The 22617-nt window shown below is 35.3% G+C and overlaps 1 protein-coding gene across 2 annotated transcripts; it reads right to left on the reverse strand.

The window, feature by feature from the left end:
• Positions 1-998: 998 nt before the first annotated feature.
• On the reverse strand, positions 999-21122 carry LOC136804671 (NADPH:adrenodoxin oxidoreductase, mitochondrial-like). 2 transcript variants are annotated; one of them, XM_067061280.1, is made up of 14 exons: positions 20873-21122; positions 19326-19421; positions 18027-18149; positions 16190-16234; positions 15841-15909; positions 14782-14883; positions 12706-12898; positions 11876-11927; positions 9864-10011; positions 9083-9145; positions 8732-8861; positions 7372-7536; positions 1642-1701; positions 999-1189 (listed from the first exon to the last, which is right to left on the reverse strand). In XM_067061280.1, exons 1-14 carry the CDS (start codon positions 21047-21049, stop codon positions 1179-1181), a joined length of 1434 nt encoding a protein of 477 aa, XP_066917381.1. In that variant the 5' UTR covers positions 21050-21122; the 3' UTR covers positions 999-1178. The 2 variants fall into 2 exon arrangements, with proteins under 2 accessions (XP_066917381.1, XP_066917380.1); XM_067061279.1 differs by lacking the exon at positions 999-1189 and having other exon boundaries at positions 1206-1701.
• Positions 21123-22617: the final 1495 nt, after the last annotated feature.

Genomic DNA, 22617 nt, shown 5'->3' on the forward strand with positions numbered 1-22617 from the left:
TATTTAAAATTCATCTTTTTGAAATACAATTCTTAATTGCTGTGCTACGGTTCTACAAACGTACTTTTTCCTTTCAAGCCTGATAATTTTTACCATCAATTTGTTCTAAAAACACAAGCCTTTTAAATTTTTCAAAAATATCTCAAAATTCTTAAAGCTTTACGGTAGCTGATACTCCTGAAAGGATGATAATTTGGCTAGAAAATGTTTGGCTTTACTAGTATAGTATACTACGGACCCTGGAATCCCGGGGGGGGGGGGGTACTTAGGCAAAAATAGGTGCTGGGTATGTGCGGACGGTAAGGGTCGGGTTTTTCACCTTTCAAAGTCTCTCTAAGGGTTACAAAAATCAGGAAATTTCAAAGTAGTCTCTCCAAGGGTGGGAAAAATCACGATTTTTAGAAAAAAATTTTGATTTTGAGAGAAAAAATTACAAAAAAGTCTCACTAAGGGTAGGAAATTTTTGAAAATCAGAGAAAATTTTTCGAAAAAGTCTCTCTAAGGGTCACTTTTTCACTAAAATTTGGTCTCTCTAAGGGTCGGTTTTCGGAGGTCCCGTCCGCACATACCCCTCATTCACCAACCTTAGTACCCCCCCCCCCGGGCCTGGAATATATCTGTAGAAAATATAAAAACTATACATATCTCAATTAACTAAAAAAAATAATGAAACTTCAAACTACCATAAATAGTGAACATATAGAAAAATTTCAAAAGACCCATGATTCGTTCCAGTTCTACAATATCTACGTCAAAATATATTGAGAATTTTGATTATTCCCTCGTTTTAAGAAATTTGGAATTCGGACCAGAAAGTCGCTTTTGGGATATTTGTTAAATGCAATCGAATATTTCAATTTGGGAGGGATTTATAGACTTCCGAGCTATACTCTGAGCCTTATTGGACCATTTTTGAACTTTTGGATCCTGAGATCCTAATGTCCTCCCAAGTCTAGCGTTAAAACTCAGAGCAAAAACCCAAATCGTTCCAAATTGTTTGTGACTATGAGATTTCGTGGGAGTTTCCCTCTTCCCCAAATATTATGACGTTAATTGTGGCAACAAAACTAAAATTCTAAAATCTAATGAGAATACTAATTAACATACCTTGGAAAATTGCCACACAATGAACTTGACAAGAACTTTTTTTGTCTGAACTTGTAATAACTCTTTCTTCTCTATAAATTTCCTATGAAAATAATGAAGTATTTATAATGTAAAATTCACGCACAGGATAACAATAAATTCTGAAACATTAATGTAAAAAAAAATTCTAAAATAATTTTGGATAATCTTTTGTAAGGGAAATTTTTTACAAAAGTCTCCAAAGCTCCAGAATTACAGAGAGTAATTTATACAGAGTAATTTCCACAACTCTCCAGCTGATGTGACTCATACTTTTGCTCGAATTACAGAAAGGTTCGAATTAGAGAGAGTTGACAGTATCGGTCATGTAAACTCTCAAAAGCATCTAAGAATGTAAATATTGAGCCTTTATCATTGTGGCCAGAAGGAATTGAAACTCATTGAAATTTTCTAAAAATATTATAAGCAGATACTAGCTTTTTCCATCGTGTGAAGCAAAATCTAACATTTCACTCGTGTCGACAATTTTTTCTCTCGGTTTTGAAGATTGTTTACCTCGCCAGATTTCTTCCATATCAATCTTTTGATAATCTTCATACGATACGAAATTCACTCCTACAAAAAGTAAAAGTTTTCTTTCAATAACATTCTTTCAGTACATAACTTAAAGTTTCGTACTTCTGCACTTGTTCAAATTTCAAATGTACAAGAGAAATGATCTGTATGTGAAAAAAAATCTGCGTGTAAAAGTTAAAAAAATTCTAGTAAAATGAGATAATTGGTCAGCCTAAGCTGAGCATTCAAATAGGTAAAATTTTCTTCCATCATCAGCATCATCATAAGACGGCAAAAAAAAAAACCGATTTCCCGATCGATCCCACTTTGATTTCTAAACTTTCTTCCGATCGGGTTAACTTTTTGGTTACTTTTAGCGTGCGTTGTTTTTACAGATCATAATGTGGTGTTTCAAGATGGCGGCTCAAGCGATAAGTCAGATGTGATAAGTCAGTGTTGTACCAAAGTATTTCCAGTGTAAACCTGTTGCAAGCTTCAATTTCTGTCATTTATTTTTTTAACTCGGCAAATCGAGCACATGATTTTCATCAAGGGGATTCTTTTTCTACATCTTTTGAAGGTTTAAAGCCGTTTGCTCAAGTTTTTGTTTATGTTGAATTTTCTGATACTTTTTATTGCTGCTTTTTATTAGTTTTTGCAATAAAAACATATTTTTCTTCTTTGCCTCTAGGTGGGATTGATGGTGTTATAATGTTATTGGAATTTGATAAAGTTTACAAAAGTACAGCTACTGTCTAAATTTGATAAAGCCTGGATGCAATCGTGCTTTTTTGGACTTGGTTTGGACGCAAAAAATTGTTTGGTTCCCGTCATTTCTACTTTAAAAAGTGGGGGTCATTCGGTCGGTCGGTCAAAAATATTTTTCTTAGAAGCAGCTACATCTTGTTGAAAGGGAATCCGTGTGGACTGATCCGAATTAAGAAATTGAGAAACCGTGGATAAACTGGTTTTCGGTTTACTCTCCATTAGCATGAGGTTCGCTACTTCGATTTGAAAACTTGTAAACACAGAGCGTGCAGAGGTTGACAGTGGAAAAGCTTTCCGACTCTCCGCAACTCTACCTGCTGACCGTAAATCAGGGTCGGTCAGATGACGGGAACCAAATGATGACATCATATCTCCTACTATTGGACTTGCAAAATTATGACAAATGGTCTTTGAAATTTGATCAATTATATTAATATTAATGTATACAGTTCTTGTTGAAATTGATCTAACTATTTTTCACGCAGTTCCGGACGCAGATTGTGTTTTTCTAACCTTTTCTAACCTAGTGGCGCACGTTTTGACTAAATGATGGAATGGAATGAATGGCGATAACAGTTTATACATATCTCTTATCAGACTTGCAGAAAGCGGACTGCAGAAAGTTATGAAAAATGGTTTCTAGAATTTAATGAATTATACCGTCAAGTTACACAACATGCACACTCTCGTCACAACTTGCACAGTCATAACAAACAGATCCATCTAGTCTTGATTTAACATTGTTTTAAAGTTTAAAAAACACTGCCAGTGCTTGGCACAGAAGAGATGACTCCCAGTTGAAATTAATTGCTACTCCGCTGCCCTGTTGAATTTATTTATTATGGTCGTGTATTTATTCCGCCAAGGCGGTAAAGCGATCGCCCAAATTCATAGACCAATCAAAAGGGAGTTTAAAGCAAAATGGGGGAAAAATGAGCTTCCCTGCATAGTTATAAATTTTAAGTTTTGCTTTCGATTATCATTTGCGACCAGCAAAGTCTTCACGATGGTTGTGTGCATGTTGTGTAACTTGACGGTACTAAACTACAAAATTTATTTACGAAGACTGGATGTAAATTATGTTTTTCTGACCTTGCCAAATTTTGGCTTTGCCTGAATAGCAGTCAGTTTTTATGTACCTCATTGGCCTTGCAGACAACTGACAAATGGTTTCTGTAATTTGACCAAGTCTACCAAAATATAGTTCCTGTTGAAATGTTATAAATATGAACTACGTTTTGCAAAGATTTTGATGCAAATTGTGTTTTTCTGGATTTTGCGCTTTGTGACTTAAAGTTTGTAGCTTGTTAGTTTAAAGTGTTATTGGAGTTTTATCAAGTAAAACAAAAAGTACAGTTTCTATGTATATTTGATGGATATCTTTATTTTGGTTCTGACGTTTTGGCAATTTTCTTATTTATTTCTAGTATAACACTTTGGTCAGATATGGATATTGTCTACATCCAACAGAAAAAATGTATCATAACTGACTGGAATGAAATTAACAAAAAGTTTTAATTACACTATGTTTCTCTTTTATTTTACAGTAATGAACTATAGCTTAATTGTTCGATGTCGTAGAAACAGTGCTACAATGCTAAAGAGAAGTATACTTTGATCTTCTCGTGGGGGGGGGGTTGGAGGAGCTCTCAGGCTTGTTTTAAATAATTTTAAATCAAGTTATCAAATGTTTCACATTTTGTACATTATTCAACATTTTTAGTCTACTCTGTTTCAGTACATCTCTTACATCTGTTAACCCACTTATTAAAGCTAACTAGCTAAGCTCTATTGGCTGACCTTCCAGCCTCGGCTGGTTTATTAGATAATTAAAAGCTGTTTAGACAAGGGGTAACAAGTGATACTTTTATGGACCTACCTGGTTGCGCATTTAACACATTTATAATTGATATCTACGTGACGTGACCATTAAACAATCATTCAGAACACGAATATTGACGTTCTATTAAAATTAGTCGTTTGTTTCTTATAAAAAAAACTTTTAGAAACCAAGATTTCATGCTCTTGAAATACTCTTTCATATTCAAGACTTTGTGAGCAAAAAAAAACATCCATCTCGTCAAAAAATTGAGTAATTTGACTAAGAACATTAATGTATGCTTATTAATAGTGATTCTTATAGATAAAGATGCGTTTTTTGAGCTGAAAAATTCTTTTTTTATAAAAATCTGCTTGAGCCATCTTTTACCTACTTTCATGCAAAAAAGCCGTTTTTTAGCTGAAATTTACCCCCAAAATTTTTTTTCAAAAATCGCGCTCCGTCACATTCGAGGGTTTATGGTTATGCATCTTTGTGCAAAAAATCATAAAGAATGAAAGAGCCAATCTCGAGAAAAGCTAATACCTAAGTAATTGATAATGTGCTTATAAAAAAATATCGAATTTGGCCAGTTTTTCCATAATAACACGCCAAACAACCAAGATTTCCTGTCTAAACACACATATTCTTCAAAAGTAAGCCCTCATGAGCAAAAAAACATATATCTCATAAAAAAAATTAGTAATTTGACTAAGAACATTGATGTATGCTTATTAATAGTGATTCTTATAGATAAACATGCGTTTTTTTGAGCCAACAAATTTTTTTTGCAAAATCCTGCTTGAGCCACCTTTTACTTATGATGGTACCCTACTTTCATGCAAAAGATTTAAAAAAATTAATATTCCAATTTTTCACAAGTCCAAAAAACCCGTTTTTTAGCCGTTTTTTGGCCTAAATTTGCCCAAAAAATTTTTTTTTCGAAAATCGGGCTCCGTCACATTCGAGGTTTTATAGTTATGCATCTTTGTGCAAAAAATCATAAAGAATGAAAGAGCCAATCTAGAGAAAAGCTAATACCTAAGTAATTGATAATGTGCTTATAAAAAAATATCGAATTTGGCCAGTTTTTCCATAAAAACACGCCAAACAACCAAGATTTCCTGTCTAAACACACATATTCTTCAAAAGTAAGCCCTCATGAGCAAAAAAACATATATCACATAAAAAAAATTAGTAATTTGACTAAGAACATTGATGTATGCTTATTAATAGGGATTCTTATAGATAAACATACGTTTTTTGAGCCAACAAAATTTTTTGGCGAAAATCTGCTTGAGCCATCTTTTACCTATGATGGTACCCTACTTTCATGCAAAAAAATCAGAAAAAATTAATGATCTAATTTTTCACAAAGTCCAAAAAACCCATTTTTTAGCCGTTTTTTGGCCCAAATTTGCCCAAAAATTTTTTTTTTCGAAAATCGGGCTCCGTCACATTGGAGCATCACAGCACACACATCTTTGTGCAAAAAATCAGAAAAAACTAATGAGCCAATCTCGAGAAAAATTGGTAACGAACGAACGAACGAACGAACGAACGAACGAACGAACGAACGAACGAACGAACGAACGACGAACGAACGAACGAACGAACGAACGAACGAACGAACGAACGAACGAACGAACGAACGAACGAACGAACGAACGGACGGACGGACGGACGGACGGACGAACGGACGGACGGACGGACGGACGGACGGACGGACGGACGGACGGACGGACGGACAGAGGTTAATTTATAGGACCTCCACCGGGGTAGGTCCAATAAAAGCAATAAAAAATCTATAAAAATGTTATTTTGAGTGATGAAATTCACTCCTGCAAAAAGTAAAAGACAATTTGTCAACCTTTCCAAAGCAAAGCAAAATTGAAACAGGATTTTTACATAAGTGTTCCCGTTTCATATCAGACACATATTTCATATCAGGACAGTGTCTGCCTATTGTTATATTGTGCTGATATAAGCAAAAAAATGTTTTTCTTTTCCACTTTCTGACAAATCTTGCTCCACATCCGTGTCAATCCAACGTGAAAAAGCTTGTTAATCAAAATTGATGGGATATCACTCTTATTTTTTAAAAACAAAACCTTTAACATTTGAGCTGCATTTTGAACGACAGGATGTTTTTTTTTTGTTACGTATAAGGTCCGCATTGTTTCTATATAAATAAAAGATGGGTCTGCCACTTGATATATTAGCTGGTGAATGTTACTTTCCATCTAGCGTTCGCGCTGAACTTAAAAAAATATTGGTTTGCCGTCACCCGACTGACACTATCTCGAAATGTGCCGACCCAATAAAATTCATTGTCATTTCGAAGCAGAATGTTTTTTCCTCAAATACACCTTTTCGACCGTAGCCGGCAATTGCAGCGCGGGCATTTTTTTGTCCACTTTATCCCACTAAAACCGTCCCAGTCCTTTTTCGCACCTATAGAAAATAGAAAAATGTGTCAAAAAAGGATTGGATCAAGTTTAGGGGGATAATTAGATAATTAAGTGGCACGCGCCTGACCGCGCGACTACGGTCGAAAAGGTGTATCAAAAGCCCTATTATTGTTCCTGTCTCGCTCTATCTTAAGCTTAAGAATCGCGAATTCCCTTTTAGCTCTGCTTTTTACATTTCAGAATTACCTATAAATGTAAACAGAACTTTAAGAAATCGTTGAAAGAAAAATTTGTTCCGAGTGACAGACCACCTCTTAAATCTAGGGTCGGCTGACTAGTCGGCAAGTCTAACCTTGTATAAAAAACAACGCGGACCTTATATGTAGCAGAAGAAAGAAAACTTTTTAATATACTCTACACAAGATCACTGGAAATGGAATAGCTTAGGAGGTGGGATAAATTTGAAAACGGAGTAAGTAGTAAGACTCTACTGCGGTGCCTCTATTTTTTCCCGTAAACCACCGTGACGGCTGAAACAATGCGCATTATATTTCGCGCGTTTACTATCCCACTAACGGACGATAGCATCGTCTAACTCTAGCCTTTCGTGATTATACTTCAAACGTTATGGCTAAGTAATCCTGAAAGGATTTTATTGATAACACCAATATTACTCCAATGCAACTAATTAACTCAATAATTATATCAATTAGCTACTAATTGGTGACATACCTCTTCCTCTTAACAATTCACCGACATCTGAGATATTTGTTTCCTGGTTCACTGCACCCGCGTTCAAATCCTTAACGATGGTTTCCGCTGTGGCAAACGCTTCGTTCATGGTAGTAACGATAACACCAACTGGACCGTGTTTCACCCAACCGCTACAATAGAGACCTGGAAATAAAGAAAAAAAAAGAATCATTGAACTATTATGCTGTAGACTAATTTTTATATCGTTTTTGTCTTTGCTGTTCTACCAGTCTGGCTCATAAAAAAAATTATACATGTGTTCAGTAGTTTGAATCGCAAACCTCAACAAAACCGCATGTAACTTAATAATTTCCCGCTTTCCAGTTCGATTTTATGTTTCGATGTGTTTTATTGAAAAGATGTCAATTTCATTTAACTATCGAACGAAATTCATACAATGGTATTCTAGAAAAGATCTCACGGATCCTTAGGTATGCCCCCTAATGGGCTTTTCCAGAAAAAAAACCGTATACCCCTGTTGAGGAGGTCCATTTCCGTTCCAAGGGGGTAAGGTTTGATGTGTGGTGGAATTCCATAGGGAGATACAAAAATCTGTCAATAATAACTGGAATTCCATAGCTTTTTAAATCCTGCTAGAATTCAGAATTCCAGAGGGGTTTAAACCTGAAATTGCCTGGAATTCCAGGGGTTACAGCATTTCCAGCCACAGAGGGATGGACCTCCTCAACAGGGGAAAAAACGGTTTTTTTCTGGAAAAGCCCAATATAGATAGAGAATATTACGGAAATCTGTTTGATACGGAAGAAAATTTATTGTTGCTTCTTTGTAGCCTTTCCAGAAGTAAACTTCTCGAAAGGAGACATCGAAGGGGAAGCTGTAAGCTCTACTTTAGACGGCCGACTCTCTGCCCTGTCTATTCTAATTAGCGAGTTTATGTATTTGCACTTTGAGGACGGTAGAGTGACTGGAGCGATTTGGAATAACCCACAGTTCTGCCCTGCAAAATCGAGGACGGTAAAAGTGCTGATTTACCATCGTCCTCAGTTGTTCAGGATCTAGTCAAATTAGAACCTTACCGTCTCCGTCGCAGGTATTGTTAGAGTATGCAGAAAGCGGGCACAAAGTTGGCAGTTAAAAGCTTTTCTTGTAAAAGATTGAAAGAAGACATTGCATTGACGTCAAAAGAGGCAGGGCGAAAAGTGGGTCGTCCAAACCAGAGCTTACTGCTTCCCCTTCGCTGTCTCTTTTCAAGAATTTTACTTCTGGAAAGGCTACAAAGAAGCAGCAATAAAGGTTCTTCCGTATGAAACGGATTTCCATAATATTCTCAGTAAAATGCTCTCAAGAACGTATCATCCTTGGTAAGGATGAAAATTACCTTTGACGAGTTCTTTTGATCCAGCTTGTTGGACCACACGACCATTGATATTAGGGATCACACCCATTTTGTTGTCGAACGGAACCCCTTCTTGAAGAGGGATACTCTTATAACCAATACTTCTCAAGACCTAGAAAAAATGTGGAAAAGCTTAATACTGTAGAAAAACTTCAACGCTTAGCGTTTTTATAACAGTAATTTGAAAGACCCAATTAACCACATTTAAGTATGCATTCGGAGTTGTTGGTACTCTATGGTCTCAAGGTTTCCGCAGGGACGCATCAGATGTCATAGATATCAGAAATTTCTTATCAGAGTACTTGATCTTCTAGAACAAAAAGCCTTTCTCACCATTCCACATTCAATATCAACTGTTTGGTCTGTCGCCTTGGCAACTGTGCTACCATCTTCGTCCTGTGGTCAAAAAAGAAGAATATGACGACGACACCATTAATGTATGTACACTTAACTCTCTCAATTTGATTCTCAAGGGACCGAAACATTCGAACTACAGAGAATATGTTATACTACTTTTCAGCTAAGGGGGAACAATATTTTAGTTCCAATTATAGGAGGATTCGAATAATAGAGCGGTTTGAATTAGAGAGAGTTGACCGTAATGTAATATTGACTGAACTTTGCATTCTGACAGCTTTGAGTGACGCCAGATAACACAGTCCAGGAGAACAATTTCACTGCCATGTATCTTCCACGCTAAAATGCGACATCAAGTGTATATTAAAGCTGAAAAATGCTTTCAGGCTTAAGACCAGCTTGGCTGTACCAGACGACCACAGCTTTTTCCTCGACAAATTGATAATCGTTTATGTTTATGTTTGGGATAGAAATAAGCTAAAAAACCAGCCGAAATTCTCAAAAGTTTTTTCCGTAACCAGATTTAAATACAGTTGACTTTTTCTAACTCGTTCTTCAAGGACCCAAGAAATTTCTTCGAATTATAGAAAGATTCGAATTACAGAGAGCATTTTACACTACCTTTCAGCTGAGGGGATCAATGTTTTAGCTCGAATTACAGAAAGATTCGAATAATAGAGGTTCGAGATACAGAGAGTTGACTTTACGATAGAACACAGATATCTACCCAGTGATGATTGCAGAAAATTTGATATACCTCGATTAATTCATTCTTTTGTATACGAATTCCTTTGACATTGTTTGAATCATCTAGTAAAATTTCTTGCGGACTGCTCAGAAACTCTAAGTGCCATTCCTTTAATGCTGCATCGAAGCGAGCGCTATCTTTGGGCGAAGGTTCATCTCTAGAAAAAATGAAAATGCTCAGAAATTTACGTGTAAATAATCCCTTAACTTAAGGCTACTCTAATGTTTTTCCCAAGCAGTTGCTATGCAAGGAAAAATTCCTGTTATTTGACAGGGTCCACTTTTCAAACTCCAGCGGCACGTCCCCGTCGGCCGTCGAGGTAATACCAGAATTGCAGAGTAATTGCAGACAATTTGACATGCTACATTATGTTATATCTCACGCATTTGCAACTTTATAACCATACTGGGCGGGCAGGGGGGTAGACGAACTTTTCCAGGGGGTAATCCGAGAAGAATTCCCAGGAGATCTAAGGAAGTTTTTTTCATTTTTCCAGGGGGTAAAAAGCTATTCTTAAACTTCCAAGGGGATAAACGACTGATATTAGTTCGTCCACCCTCACTTTTAAAGACATGAATTTTCTCCAGGGTTTTTTGCAAATTTTGCAATTTTCCAGGGGGTATTCTCACATTTCCAAGAAATTTGTCTTGACTTGGAAAGGTTCGTCACCCCCCTGTATGGAAATTTTTTGGAACAACCCTCTAGAATCTCGATATGTTTCATGGCTTTATCTATAACATCCAAAACGATCCTTTACATCTATCCTTTACAAAATAACCAGTAGAATTAGATACGGACGATCGAAAGTAGGTGGAAAAAAATGAGTTGCCTCCTTTTGTGCAAAGAGTTAATCAAAAAGGAGCTTTTAGGTCGTCCTAAAATGTATAGCCGTAAAACTTAACAATTAGGAATTTCTGCTTTTTTTACTGTACTGTACTGTACTGTAAAAATTAACAACGAAATAAATTAAAGTCTGTCCAGATATAATTGGCAGTGGAAACAAGAATGCCTGTAACTTTTGATAGTTAAATATAATTATGGAAATTTTTTTTGCTTGTTTTAGTGAATCAAAAGCGCTATATTTGAATGTATTTTTGTTTGAAAAATTCGCGATTTTTAGTCGTTAAATTTGCGATTGTAAAAATTGAGCTTTTTTTCTACTTATGCTAGAACGTTCATTTTTACATCAGTGGTACTTCAACCTTAGGTTAAGAAGTTTGTCAGATTTCAAGGCAAACAGAAAAGTCCTTCGGAAGATATGGGACCCGAAATACCCCTTGGTAGCACCTTTCTGTGAAATATCAAATCTCCAAGTTATTACTAAAAACGGGGGTAGTGACATGATTGATAAAACAGTTTTTCGATCATAACACATTTTACGATACTTTTAATGACCTCATAGCTATGTTTAGTGTTTTGGGAATTAGCAAAGTTCTTTAATGACTTAAAAATAACAAAGGCAATATAAATTCATGCTTATCTTTTCAATAAAAACAATTATACTGTGATTTCACTTCGTTTCGAAATAATCAATGATACCAATAATACCAATGCACCAATCCTTAACATTTTCCAACTTTTAATTGCACTGTTCAAAAAAGATAACATAACCCCCGTTTTTAGTAATAAGTTGGAGATTTGATATTTCACAGAAAAGTGCTACCAAGGGGTATTTCGGGTCCCATATCTTCCGAAGGACTTTTTTGTTTGCCTTGAAAATTTACAAACTTCTTAACCTAAGGTTGAAGTACCACTGATGTAAAAACGAACGTTATAGCATAAGTAGAAAAAAGCTCAATTTTTACAATCGCAAATTTAACCACTAAAAATCGCGAATTTTTCAAACAAAAATACATTCAAATATAGCGCTTTTGATTCTCTAAAACAAGCAAAAATAATTTCCATAATTATATTTAACTATCAAAAGTTACAGGCATTCTTGTTTCCACTGCCAATTATATCTTGACAGACTTTAGTGAGAATTTTGTTATAGAATGAAAATCAGGCTCAGTTCAACTTACAATGCAGTCTTGCACATTAAATCAATCAGCCTCCTCCTTTGTCTCACGATTTCTAATGAAAAAAGATATGATGATGATAGTGAATTTTGTTCCTGCAGTCAACACTTCTATTCTTCTATTCGAATCTTTCTGTAATTCGAAATAAAATATTCGATCCCTCCGTCTTTGTAAATTCAGCTCTAGTTTAGACAGCCGACTTTCTGCCCTGCATATTCTAATTGTTTGAGTAGGCAGAAAGAGGGCACAAAGTTGGCAACTAAAATCTTTGCTTGACAAGGTTTGATTGAAGACATTGCATTGACGTCAAAAGAGGGCTATGCATCACTTTAGACAGCCCACTTTATGCCCTCTTTAATTCACAATTAAAATAGGCAGGGCAAAAAGTGGGCCGTCTAAACTAGAGCTGAATTATAATTTTAGGTCTCTTTGAAATTGAATCAGAGAGAGTATACCTCCGTATTTATTTTTTGAGAAAAACTTTATGAAGGTGGTTAATAAATCCAACTAACAAACAACGAATGAAAAATTATAGAAAGTTCCAAAAAATTATTAGAGGAAAAAAAATATAGTTTCTACAAACTGATGTTATCTCGTAACAATTATGGTATATCATATAACACCAATACTACTGATTTATTCGCATTATTAGCGACTTAAGTCTTACACCTATTTGTCTTCTAATAAAAAGAACAAAAAATGTGCAAGGCATACAAAATAACAGCTTCCCAGCTGGCACATAACGTTGTTTCAACGTTTATCTAACGTTCACAACGTCCATATAAACGTTAAATAGACGTTGAAACAATGTTGTGTGCCAGATGGGTTAATACCTGGTACTTTCGGTCGAATATCAACAAAATCTTCTGCTCTCAGAACAGGCTTCGTACCGTCCAACCTAATCATTTCTCTCAATTCTTTGATAGTGAACGAGACTTCCAGTGGACCACGACGTCCTAGTAATATGACACGTTTGACACGACTGTTTTGTAATGCTTCGATTGCGTGATGACAGATATCAGTGTGCTGGTATGAGAAAATCAACATAAAGGGTACATAATGGGCTGTTCCATTAAATTTCCATACAGGGGGAGAGACGAATCTTTTCAAGCCAAAAAAAGATTCTTTTAGAAATGTGTCGATACCCCTTGGAAACTGGCAAGATACACAAAAGAACCCTTGAAAAAATTCTTCCCAAACTTTAAAAGTGAAGCTGGACGAACTAAAATCAGTCTTTTATCCCCTGGAAATTTTAGAATAGCCTTTTACCCCCTGGAAAAATGAAAAAAATAGTCCTATATACCCCTGGAAATCGTTCTCCGATTACCCCCTAAAACTGTTCTTTGGGATTTTTTGTTTGTTTTATGGATATAAAATGGAATGGCCCAATGTGCGTAAACTTTATGAACTTTGCCACCACTTTATCGGTAGGGCACTTGCTTCTCAAGCTATATATTGTTTAAAGGTTTTGTTTTTAAATACACCTTTTCGACCTTAGTCGCGCGGTCAGGCGCAAGCCACTTAATTATTTAATTATCCCCCTAAACTCGATCCAATCCTTTTTTGACACCTTTTTCTAATGTCTATAGGTGGAAAAAAGGACTGGGACAGTTTTAGTGGGATAAAGCGGGCAGAAAAATGCCCGCGCGGCAATTGGCGGCTATGGTCCAAAAGGAGTATAAGAGTCCATAGTGTCCTTCAGGGTCTCTTCCCCCCCCCATGCCTAGAATGAAAATTTTCCCTTCCCCCCCCCTCATTTTTCGCCACCCTGCCTCCAAAAATTTTTCTGTCCCCCCCCTCAAGCATAAAATTAAAAAGCTGTAATTTGATGAACTTAACGCTTATTGTTTTCCCTAAGGTAGTTCTAATTCAAGAATAAATGGAAAGGATGGTTGTTTTTAAACCATAATATTAATAAAACTAAGCATTATGCTATATCATCTCATAAAACCAGATGTTTTTCAATTTTGAATTGATTTTGGTGAGTTCCCCCCCCCATGCCTAGAATGAAAATTTTCCATCCCCCCCCTCGTTTTTCCCCACCCTGGCTTCAAAAAAAATTCTTTCCCCCCTATACGTCCTTTTGACCTCAAAACCCATTCCCCCCCCCCGAATCCAGGGGGGAGGACACTATGAGTGATATCGTTTGCTTACTCTTCAATTTTTAATTTAGAAGCCTTTTGATATTGAATTGACACGGATGTGGAGCAAAATTGATCAGAAAAAGAAAAGAAATTTTTTTTTGCTTATATCAGCACAATATAACAATAGGCAGACACTATCCTGATATGAAACACGTGCCTGATATGAAACGGGGCAACTTATGTAAAAATAAAACCTTTAATACAGCATAATTAAATGTTTAGAGGAGGAATTTACCCTCGAAAAATTATTGAATGGACCTCGTGAGATTACTTCTCGAGATAGGATGACGCTTATAGGTCCAATGACCTTGTGTTTGATGGTAGTAGCATTGTTTCAAATTAGGGTATTATTTCTGTCAAAAAATTACAGGTTTTTCGTCTGTGACGGAAAATGTATTTTTCACAGAAAATAGCACATGGCCTTAAAATTTTGGTCAATACACAGGTTGTAAATTTAAAGTCTGAAGACAAATCACGCTTTTATGCGAAATGTGCTTGTTACATAACATTTGTTTCTGATTGGTTCGAATTTATTGACACTAATAAAGTATTTAACTGTAAGTTGTAAAGCAAGCAACATGGGAATAAAATCACGTGAACCTTTTTTAAGCAATCACATGCTTTGACTGCACTGATATAATTTTGCAACCCGTGTATTATGTAGAATTTTGAGAGGGAGAAGCCTCTTTCTATACTTCGTTGAGACGGAAACCCGTGTGATACGGACGATCTTTTAACACTGTTCAAAACAGTAAAAAAACATACCTCGAGAAGGGCCAAAGGAGCCAACAAAATTCGTGCAACGTCAAGAGCAACGTTACCATGTCCAACGACTACCGCTGTCTCGCAATCCAAATTTGGTGATAGCTACATTAAGAGACAAGTTTGATTTATAATAAATGGATGGATACCGAACTAAAATATATTGTATTAAGCGGTAATATATCACAAGCGGTCGTAGCATGAAGGGAGAGCATTCAGCTACGTTGGGCAAGGTTGAGGGTTCGACCCCCCCCCGCCGGGTCATACCAAAGATTCCTAAAATGGTACTTGTTGCCTCTGCTTGATGCTAAACAACTAAAGACATGGATCAAGGGTAAGTGTAGAAAATCCAGGGGACGGAGGATCGCCCTCCCCTACCATCGGGTAGATAGTTTAATAATAAATTAAAGGGAGCCTTCTGGTCGCCTTCGACAACTTACTTGAATACTTAAGGCCGGTCTCCGCTTTCGCGCGAAATGGGCGACAGTTTTTTTCTTAAACTTTCTTGCCTGAAGAAAAGATTACGTCATAAAAAAGTTTCGCGCGAACAAAAACAAAGTTGAAGAAAGTTCTACTTTTTTCATCCCTTACGTCAATTTCGACCAATGGAATAGCTTCATTTTTCAACCGACCAATGACCTTACAAAAACGTCAAAAAGTTTTCGCTCATGTCGCGCGAAAGTGGAGACCGGCCTTTACTTATATTATATCAAAGTAAAGAATGTATTTCAAAAATGCAAGATTCTTATGAACTAATCATCAAGGCAAAGCAAACTTAATTGACTTTTGTTGTTCTGTATTATACACCCATGTCACGTAAGAATTTCAGATTATATTCTGTAAGCACAATCGATGAATAAATTTAAATTATTCATGGCATGAAAACTTGTAAATGAAAAAAAAAAACAATTACACGTTTTTTATAGAACAAAATGTATAAGAATATAAGGCTTCGATGGCCAAAATATTGAGAACAAGTTAAGAACATCTTAAGGCTTTGCGGACTCTAAAACACCCCATTTCTTAATAAAATGCATTTCAAAATGCAAGAAAATAACTTACCTCAGCATGTGCCGGTAAACCATTATACCAACCAACAAACGACCTAGCTGCAATCACTCCTTTTCCATCCTGAAGTATGAAGATATTAAGATGACATCATACAAAGTACGGAAAATGCATCTGTATGCATGGTTTTTGATATCTTTGAAGTTAAACGTCATATATTTTAGTTACAATCTCTGTCTACTTAAGATCGATAGGCATCGATGCCTAAGCTAAAAAGTCATATCAAGAAATTTGTGCCTACATAATATCATAGGTTTTTGTTGATTTGGAGATTGACTCTCGACAATTTGGCAGAAATAGGGAAAAACATTTATCAAAAAAATAATGAATGCTTTTAAAATACCTCTCCTTCGATGTGCAATCTTTTGTCATCGTCTGCACCATATGCCTGAAAATGAAATGACAGCTGAATTAGTTGAAGCTCTCTAAATTGATTTTCATATTTCAAGTGGAGTAAGATTCTAATCGAATAAGTGTTTCTTGCTAACGGAAAGTTCCGATGTTTCTTGTGACTGATACGGCAAGGAATTAATTTGCCTTACACTAAGTCTGGTCTGGTTCTGCTCTTCCAAAGTTACCTGTATATACCCTTAAACCTATTTTGGGAAGGTTGTTGACCCAGAACACAAGTCAAAGAGACCAACACCCTATAAAAAGCAAATTTTTGGAGCAGCTTGTATGGGCATTTCAATGTAATTTATCTAGTTCTTTGTTTACTTGATTTCAGGCAAAAGAAACACCTATTGGAAGGATGTTTCGGTTAAATTGCAGTCATTGAAGTCAATCTGGGCTTGAGGATATGCTAGTGTCCATATTGGTTGCGTCTAACCGATATGGCCATTTCACTGTAATTTATCTTGTTCTTTGTTTACTTGATTTTATGCAAAAGAAAAACCTATTGGAAGGATGTTGCAGTTAAATTGCAGTCATTGAAGTCAATCTGGGCTTGAGGATATGCTAGTGTCCATATTGGTTGCGTCTAACCGATATGGCCATTTCACTGTAATTTATCTTGTTCTTTGTTTACTTGATTTTATTCAAAATAAACACCTAATGAAAGGATGTTTCAGTTAAATTGCAGTCATTGAAGTTAATCTTGGTATGAGGATATGCTAGTGTCCATATTGGTTGCGTCTAACCGATATGGCTATTGAAAATCACATCGATTTTTGTTTTTATATTTTTATTCAAAAGAATTATTTAATATTGGATAAAGCAAGAGGTAACGTCATATTACATCATACATATTCCTAGTTTTCAATCAAAATTTTACATCAAAGATTTTCACTTAAAATTTTACATCAACATTTTTCACTCAAAATTTGACAGTTTTTCATCGAATTTTAAACATCAAAGATTTTTCAAAGATTTTTCCATCAATCTTTTAAATATTTTCCATCGAAATTTAAAACATTTTTCACTCAAAATTTGACATCAAACAGTTTTCATTCAATTCAAATGGTGACATCAAATATTTTTTCATCGAATCTTACATCAAGCTATTTTTCACTCAAAATTTTACACGAAACTTTTTCATATTAAAATTTACTTAATTAATTTCCCATCGAATTTTACAGTAACGTTTTTCAATGGGATTTTACATCAAATATTTTTCGATCAAATTTTCAAAAACATTTTTCATTTTTTTCTCTAAATTTGACATCAAATATTTTTTCCATAGAAATTTGACATCAAATATTTTCCATAGAAATTTACATTAAATTCTTCCTTCATTTGTTTAGTCAAATGTTACCTCGTTTTACTGTCAAATTAATTTCAAGTGAATTTACATCAAATATTTTAAATCGAATTTTCCGTCAAATATAATAAAGATACATTGTCGAAATATTTCAAAAAAATATTTTCAATGGAATCTTCTGTTAAACCCTTTTCCCTAAGATATTCTGATTAACATATTTTTTGTCGTAAGATTCTCAATCCCCTTTGGGATCAGTTTATGTAGGGCAATCGCCCATACATCTTAACGAATCCGTATGTATCGGACGTTAAAGAGGCACTTGCATTTGCGGTCTCATTCTATTGTCTACAACATCACAACACGCCTACTATGTTCGATGTATTTTATATACATATGACAAAATATATTTAATTTGCTGAAAGAGCAAACATTTCAAACAAATTTAGTAACAAAAAAGAACTATTCAATATAAAATACTCACAAAAACGACAGCATTATAAGCGCTTTGAAGATCAACAGCTTTCAAATCTTGACCAATGTTGACATTCCCGAAGAATCGAAACCTTTCGTTTTGCGCCACTTCTTCAAACGTGTTGGTAGCGTTCTGTGTGAAAAAAGAGGCAAATCGATTAAGCTCGGCTTTGCCTAGTCCAGGGGCCACTTATAGTTTTTTGATAGACTGGATGGCGCTGATAATTGACCGGGTGTAGTTTGGTTGACTCCATTTTTGAGCTTTGATTGAGATGGTAGCAAATCCATACCACTAGATCCAGTGCCTTTTTGGCGAAAAACAAACAAAAAACTATGACAAAGTGATCGATGGTTTTCAAAGTTTAAGGGTTTTTTGTGTATTTATTATCGTTTTATAAACTTTGATTGGAATTTAGAAATGAAGTGAATACCCAACGGTTCTAGTGGCTGGTCAGAAAACAATATGAGAGCGACTGTATTCACTTCATTGTAATACATAAGGGCAATATTCATCATTTAGAATATACATTATTGATTTGGTGTTTTCATATAATTTTTGAAAACGAACGTGAAAAATTTCAAGATTGCGAAATCCTCTAGTCTAAGCTTTGCCTCGGGTTTTCTTTTTTCTTTTGGCTAAAATTTTTAGGCTAAAGTTTTCAAGTGCTTTTAAAATTGTATTGTGCCCGGCTTTTTGTGGCAAAGATATCCTCTTTTAACTCTGCTCCTTATATTCTGTAATAAAACAATTTGATGGACTTGAAAACGAGTCCGCATTTCCAGCTATACCCATTAGAATGAAGTTATCAAAGTCATTTAATACGTTCTAAACCTGCAACAGTATTTGCTAATTTGAAAAGAAATTTGAAATTCTAAGAACATACAAGTGCACAAGAACGGATTTCGACGTTGATAAATCAAAAGGGCGAATCACAAAATTAGTGTCTGAGAAAACTAAGAGTTTTTCTGTCTAGCTAGCCTTAAATTTGAGATTGGCCCTTTTTGCATAGTGAGGAGGGTCCCATCTACATGAAACAAGGTCAATCTAAAAATTTATGCTCAGACAAACATAAAAATTCTTAGTTTTCTCAAGCAATAATTTTGACATTAGACCTTTTGATTTGTCAACGGCAATTTATGATATTCATGACGTATTGTTTTTCTACTGAAACACTTCAGTGGTTTGCTAGTAGTGGCAAATCTCAAACATTTTTCTTTATTTTAGACTTATACCACTACTGACAAAAACCGAGATGTTTTAGTAGAAAACATTACGTCATGAATATAATAAACAAGAGAACAACAGTACCTTGACTTCTGGATGGTCAGGGGCCACACCATATCTCACCAACCCAAAAGGGACTGGTAATTTCTCGAAAATATCAACTTGAGCTGTCGGGTGGTGCTAAAGAAAAGAATAACAAAATTTTTGAACTGAAAACCGTCCCGGTCCCAGTGGCCTCCCATTCAAATTCCCTCTCCTTCCACATGTTCAGGCCAAGCCGTGAACTCCGTAAAAAAATTCAAAATACTGTCTAAAAGTCATAGATCACTGGTCAATCCACTTAAAATACTGACTCTACGCGTTTTTCTTTATAAGAACATCCAAAATTTTTGCAGCCTTGGGATGTTCTTAACTTTTTGGGTTTCAAACCTAAATATGTTCTTAAAATGTTCTTTTTTCCACCATTTTATGACCATTTCTACCCATTTTCCTAAGAAAACAGTTGTTTTTGAGTCCACAAAGCCTTATGTTCTTATATAGTTTGCTCTTATAAAAAAACGTGTATCTTTCTATACAGTATTACCCAGTTTCAATAACTTCCAAATTTTTGTAAGTTGATTGAAAACTCTTTCATTGTTCATATGAAAAAGCTTTTCATGCATTCCCTGACTGTTGAGAATCATGAAATTGCACATTCTGCAAGGGGGGGGTCAGTGTACCAGAGGGTGGCATGTATCCTGGGGTAGGTGGGTGTTTGAGAAAAAAAATTGTCATGTACTACCTGTGTACTATAATTGGGGTGTTAGGTCCAAAATCGAATTTGATTTTTACTACCTGTGTACCAAAATAGGGGTGTTGGGTCCAAAATCGATGTTAAAAGTGTGAAAACAAAAAGGTTCAGAAATTATCTGCTAAAATAGAAATGTAAAGTTGTTCTATTATAAATTGATCAAGCCAAGTTTGTCCAAGATCATTCTTCCAAAATTCTTGAAATGAATTGAAATCCTACCAGATCCCACTGAAATGAAGGTTTAATCGAGTCAATGTAAACATTCGAACATTTGAATTCAAACATTCAACGTTGGTGCCAACTCTCACGCATTGGGTGTGAGACTCATGCATTTCCACATGGTCTCGCGTAATTTTTGAAAAGTTTGATTTCTCACGCATTTTGGATTTTTGAGAAAAATTTTCCTGTTTTTCCGATTTTTGGAAAAAAGTTTTCCCATTTCCCGATTTTCCGAAAATTTTTTTTCCCGATTTCCCGATTTTTGGAAAAATGTTTACCCGATTTTCCGATTTTCGGAAAAAAGTTTCTTTATTTTCCGGATTTTTCTAGGTTGTGCCCGGTAGTAAATAGGGGGTATGGGGTGGTTTTGGGATTTTTCCATGTAGTATGGTGTACTTCAGGGGTGGGTGGGTGTCAAGTTTTGAAAAATACCTTGTAGTACACATACATGCCGCCATCTAGTACACTGACCTCCCCCTGCATTCTGCACTCTCATAGAATCCATAAGTAAATAAAACCTCGTGTCATTTTTTAAGTTCTTAACTAATATAGTTAAAATATTTATTAGAGCTACGAAAATGCGTGAAGAGAAATAAAGTCTGGGCAAAGAAAAAAAAAATACCTTCAAGATATATTGTGCAGTATAAAAGCCAGCCGGGCCACTCCCAACAATGCCAACACGTGGTGAAGACTGGACACTACTGTACTTAGCAACACGCTGGCTACCATGGCAACAGCATCTCAACGGTACAAAAGTATTAGCTCTCCAAATTGAACGAACAGCCAGGGATAAAATCATATTGAATAAAGTTCTTAGTATTTTCTTATTTGAATATTTTTTGCTTATGTTTAGGTAACCATCTTTGTTTTGTTTCTAAAATAAAATGAATCACTTTTGAGATTAATATTTCGATCAATTGCAATCAGTTGGGAAAAACCCGGGGGGGGGCACTCGATTCAGAACGACCATACGTGCGGCCCAAAAATAGGCCTTTGAAATTGGACCCTTTCAGTGCATTGAAAATTTTGGAAAATTTGGATGAAAAATCGACCCTTGCAGTGCATTTTCTTGAAGATTTTGACCATTTTCAGGCAAAATATAGTCAAATTTTCCAAAATTTTCCACCTTTTGCCCTCCCCCCGGGAAAAAAATATTGTATAGAACCAATTATTCAGAGACTAAATTGTTGGATGGATGACTCCTGGATATTTTAACCTCTTTATATTCTTGAAAATGTCCTCAGCATTGGTTACGTATTTTGAAGTTCTAGGATAAGTTTTCTTACATTGTACTGTATAGACAGTGAGCTAACAGAACTTGTACGAAAGAACTTTTATGAAGATACAAGTATGACATGAATCAAGGTTCATTTTAATAAATCAAGAATACATAATCATCATTTAATTGGAAGAGATACCCTGAAATTAACAATAAATTTTCTAAAAATCAAACGTTTCATAAAAATGTTTGTTAAAAAACAAAATGGTATTCTTTTTAGATCTCTAGAAAGGTAAAAAAATTAAACAAATATCTAATTCTAATATAATATTTATAAAAACTTACAAAGGATATTATTATATACATACTATTATATAAACGGTGGTCTAGAAGAAACTACTAGAGAAATTTCATGGGGGGTTTGTACTTTTATGGTGAGACGGGATTGGCCCTAGTACGGTTTGACGAAAAGAGAGACGGGAAAACGCTATTTTAAAATCAGACGGTGACGGTATTTAGCCTTATTTTTTGTCAATATGCCGGTATTTTAACCTCTACAAACCTAGTTGACAGTGTTATTTTTTTTTTTAATTTTCGGGATTCTGGGATTCAACAAAAATTTTGAAGGGAAAACGGTATTTCGAGCCCCTACAAACCCCCCCCCTACATACACAGCTCGATCTCAAACTTCTTAAATTGGACGATGATACCTCCAAAAGGGGAGGGGGTAAGAAATTTTCTTCGTAGTAAGTGTAAAGCAAGAATGGATCTAGATGTGTTCTGGAAATTGAGTATCCGCCCAATTTCAATCAATACCATGAGATTAAGGGATAAATTTCAGTAGAGTTGAAAATGTTTAAAGGGCTAAAAATAAAATATTGGAAATTGCAAGGAGAACAGCACAATTCCTAAAGGCAGATATCGAAATCGTACCGTATATTCAAGCATCTCCATTAATTGATATAAAACTAACTTGAGTAAAAATTAAAATTTTTGTCTAGGACATTTTAATATATCAGCTAAATCTTAGAATATCATTAATCAACGAACTTTTACATCACTTTTTTCAAAACAGTGAGTGATTCTTTAATCTTGATCCTCCACAACACAATGTTGTGAATTTTCTGTAACCATTTATGTTATATTTG

This window comes from Clytia hemisphaerica, unplaced genomic scaffold (genome assembly GCF_902728285.1).
Source record: "Clytia hemisphaerica strain Z4C2 unplaced genomic scaffold, Clytia hemisphaerica genome assembly, whole genome shotgun sequence".
In the NCBI taxonomy this organism is placed as follows: Eukaryota; Metazoa; Cnidaria; class Hydrozoa; order Leptothecata; family Clytiidae; genus Clytia; species Clytia hemisphaerica.

What these genes read in the sequence shown, in the direction of transcription:
- LOC136804671 (XM_067061279.1), bottom strand. Translation starts at nt 21,049, where the DNA reads ATGATTTTATCCCTGGCTGTTCGTTCAATTTGGAGAGCTAATACTTTT. An exon ending in CTTATAATGCTGTCGTTTTT is followed by an intron (nt 16,235 to 18,026) that starts GTGAGTATTTTA and finishes TTTCATTTTCAG; the next exon opens with GCATATGGTGCAGACGATGA. An exon ending in CTCCTTTGGCCCTTCTCGAG is followed by an intron (nt 12,899 to 14,781) that starts GTATGTTTTTTT and finishes TTCTCATACCAG; the next exon opens with CACACTGATATCTGTCATCA.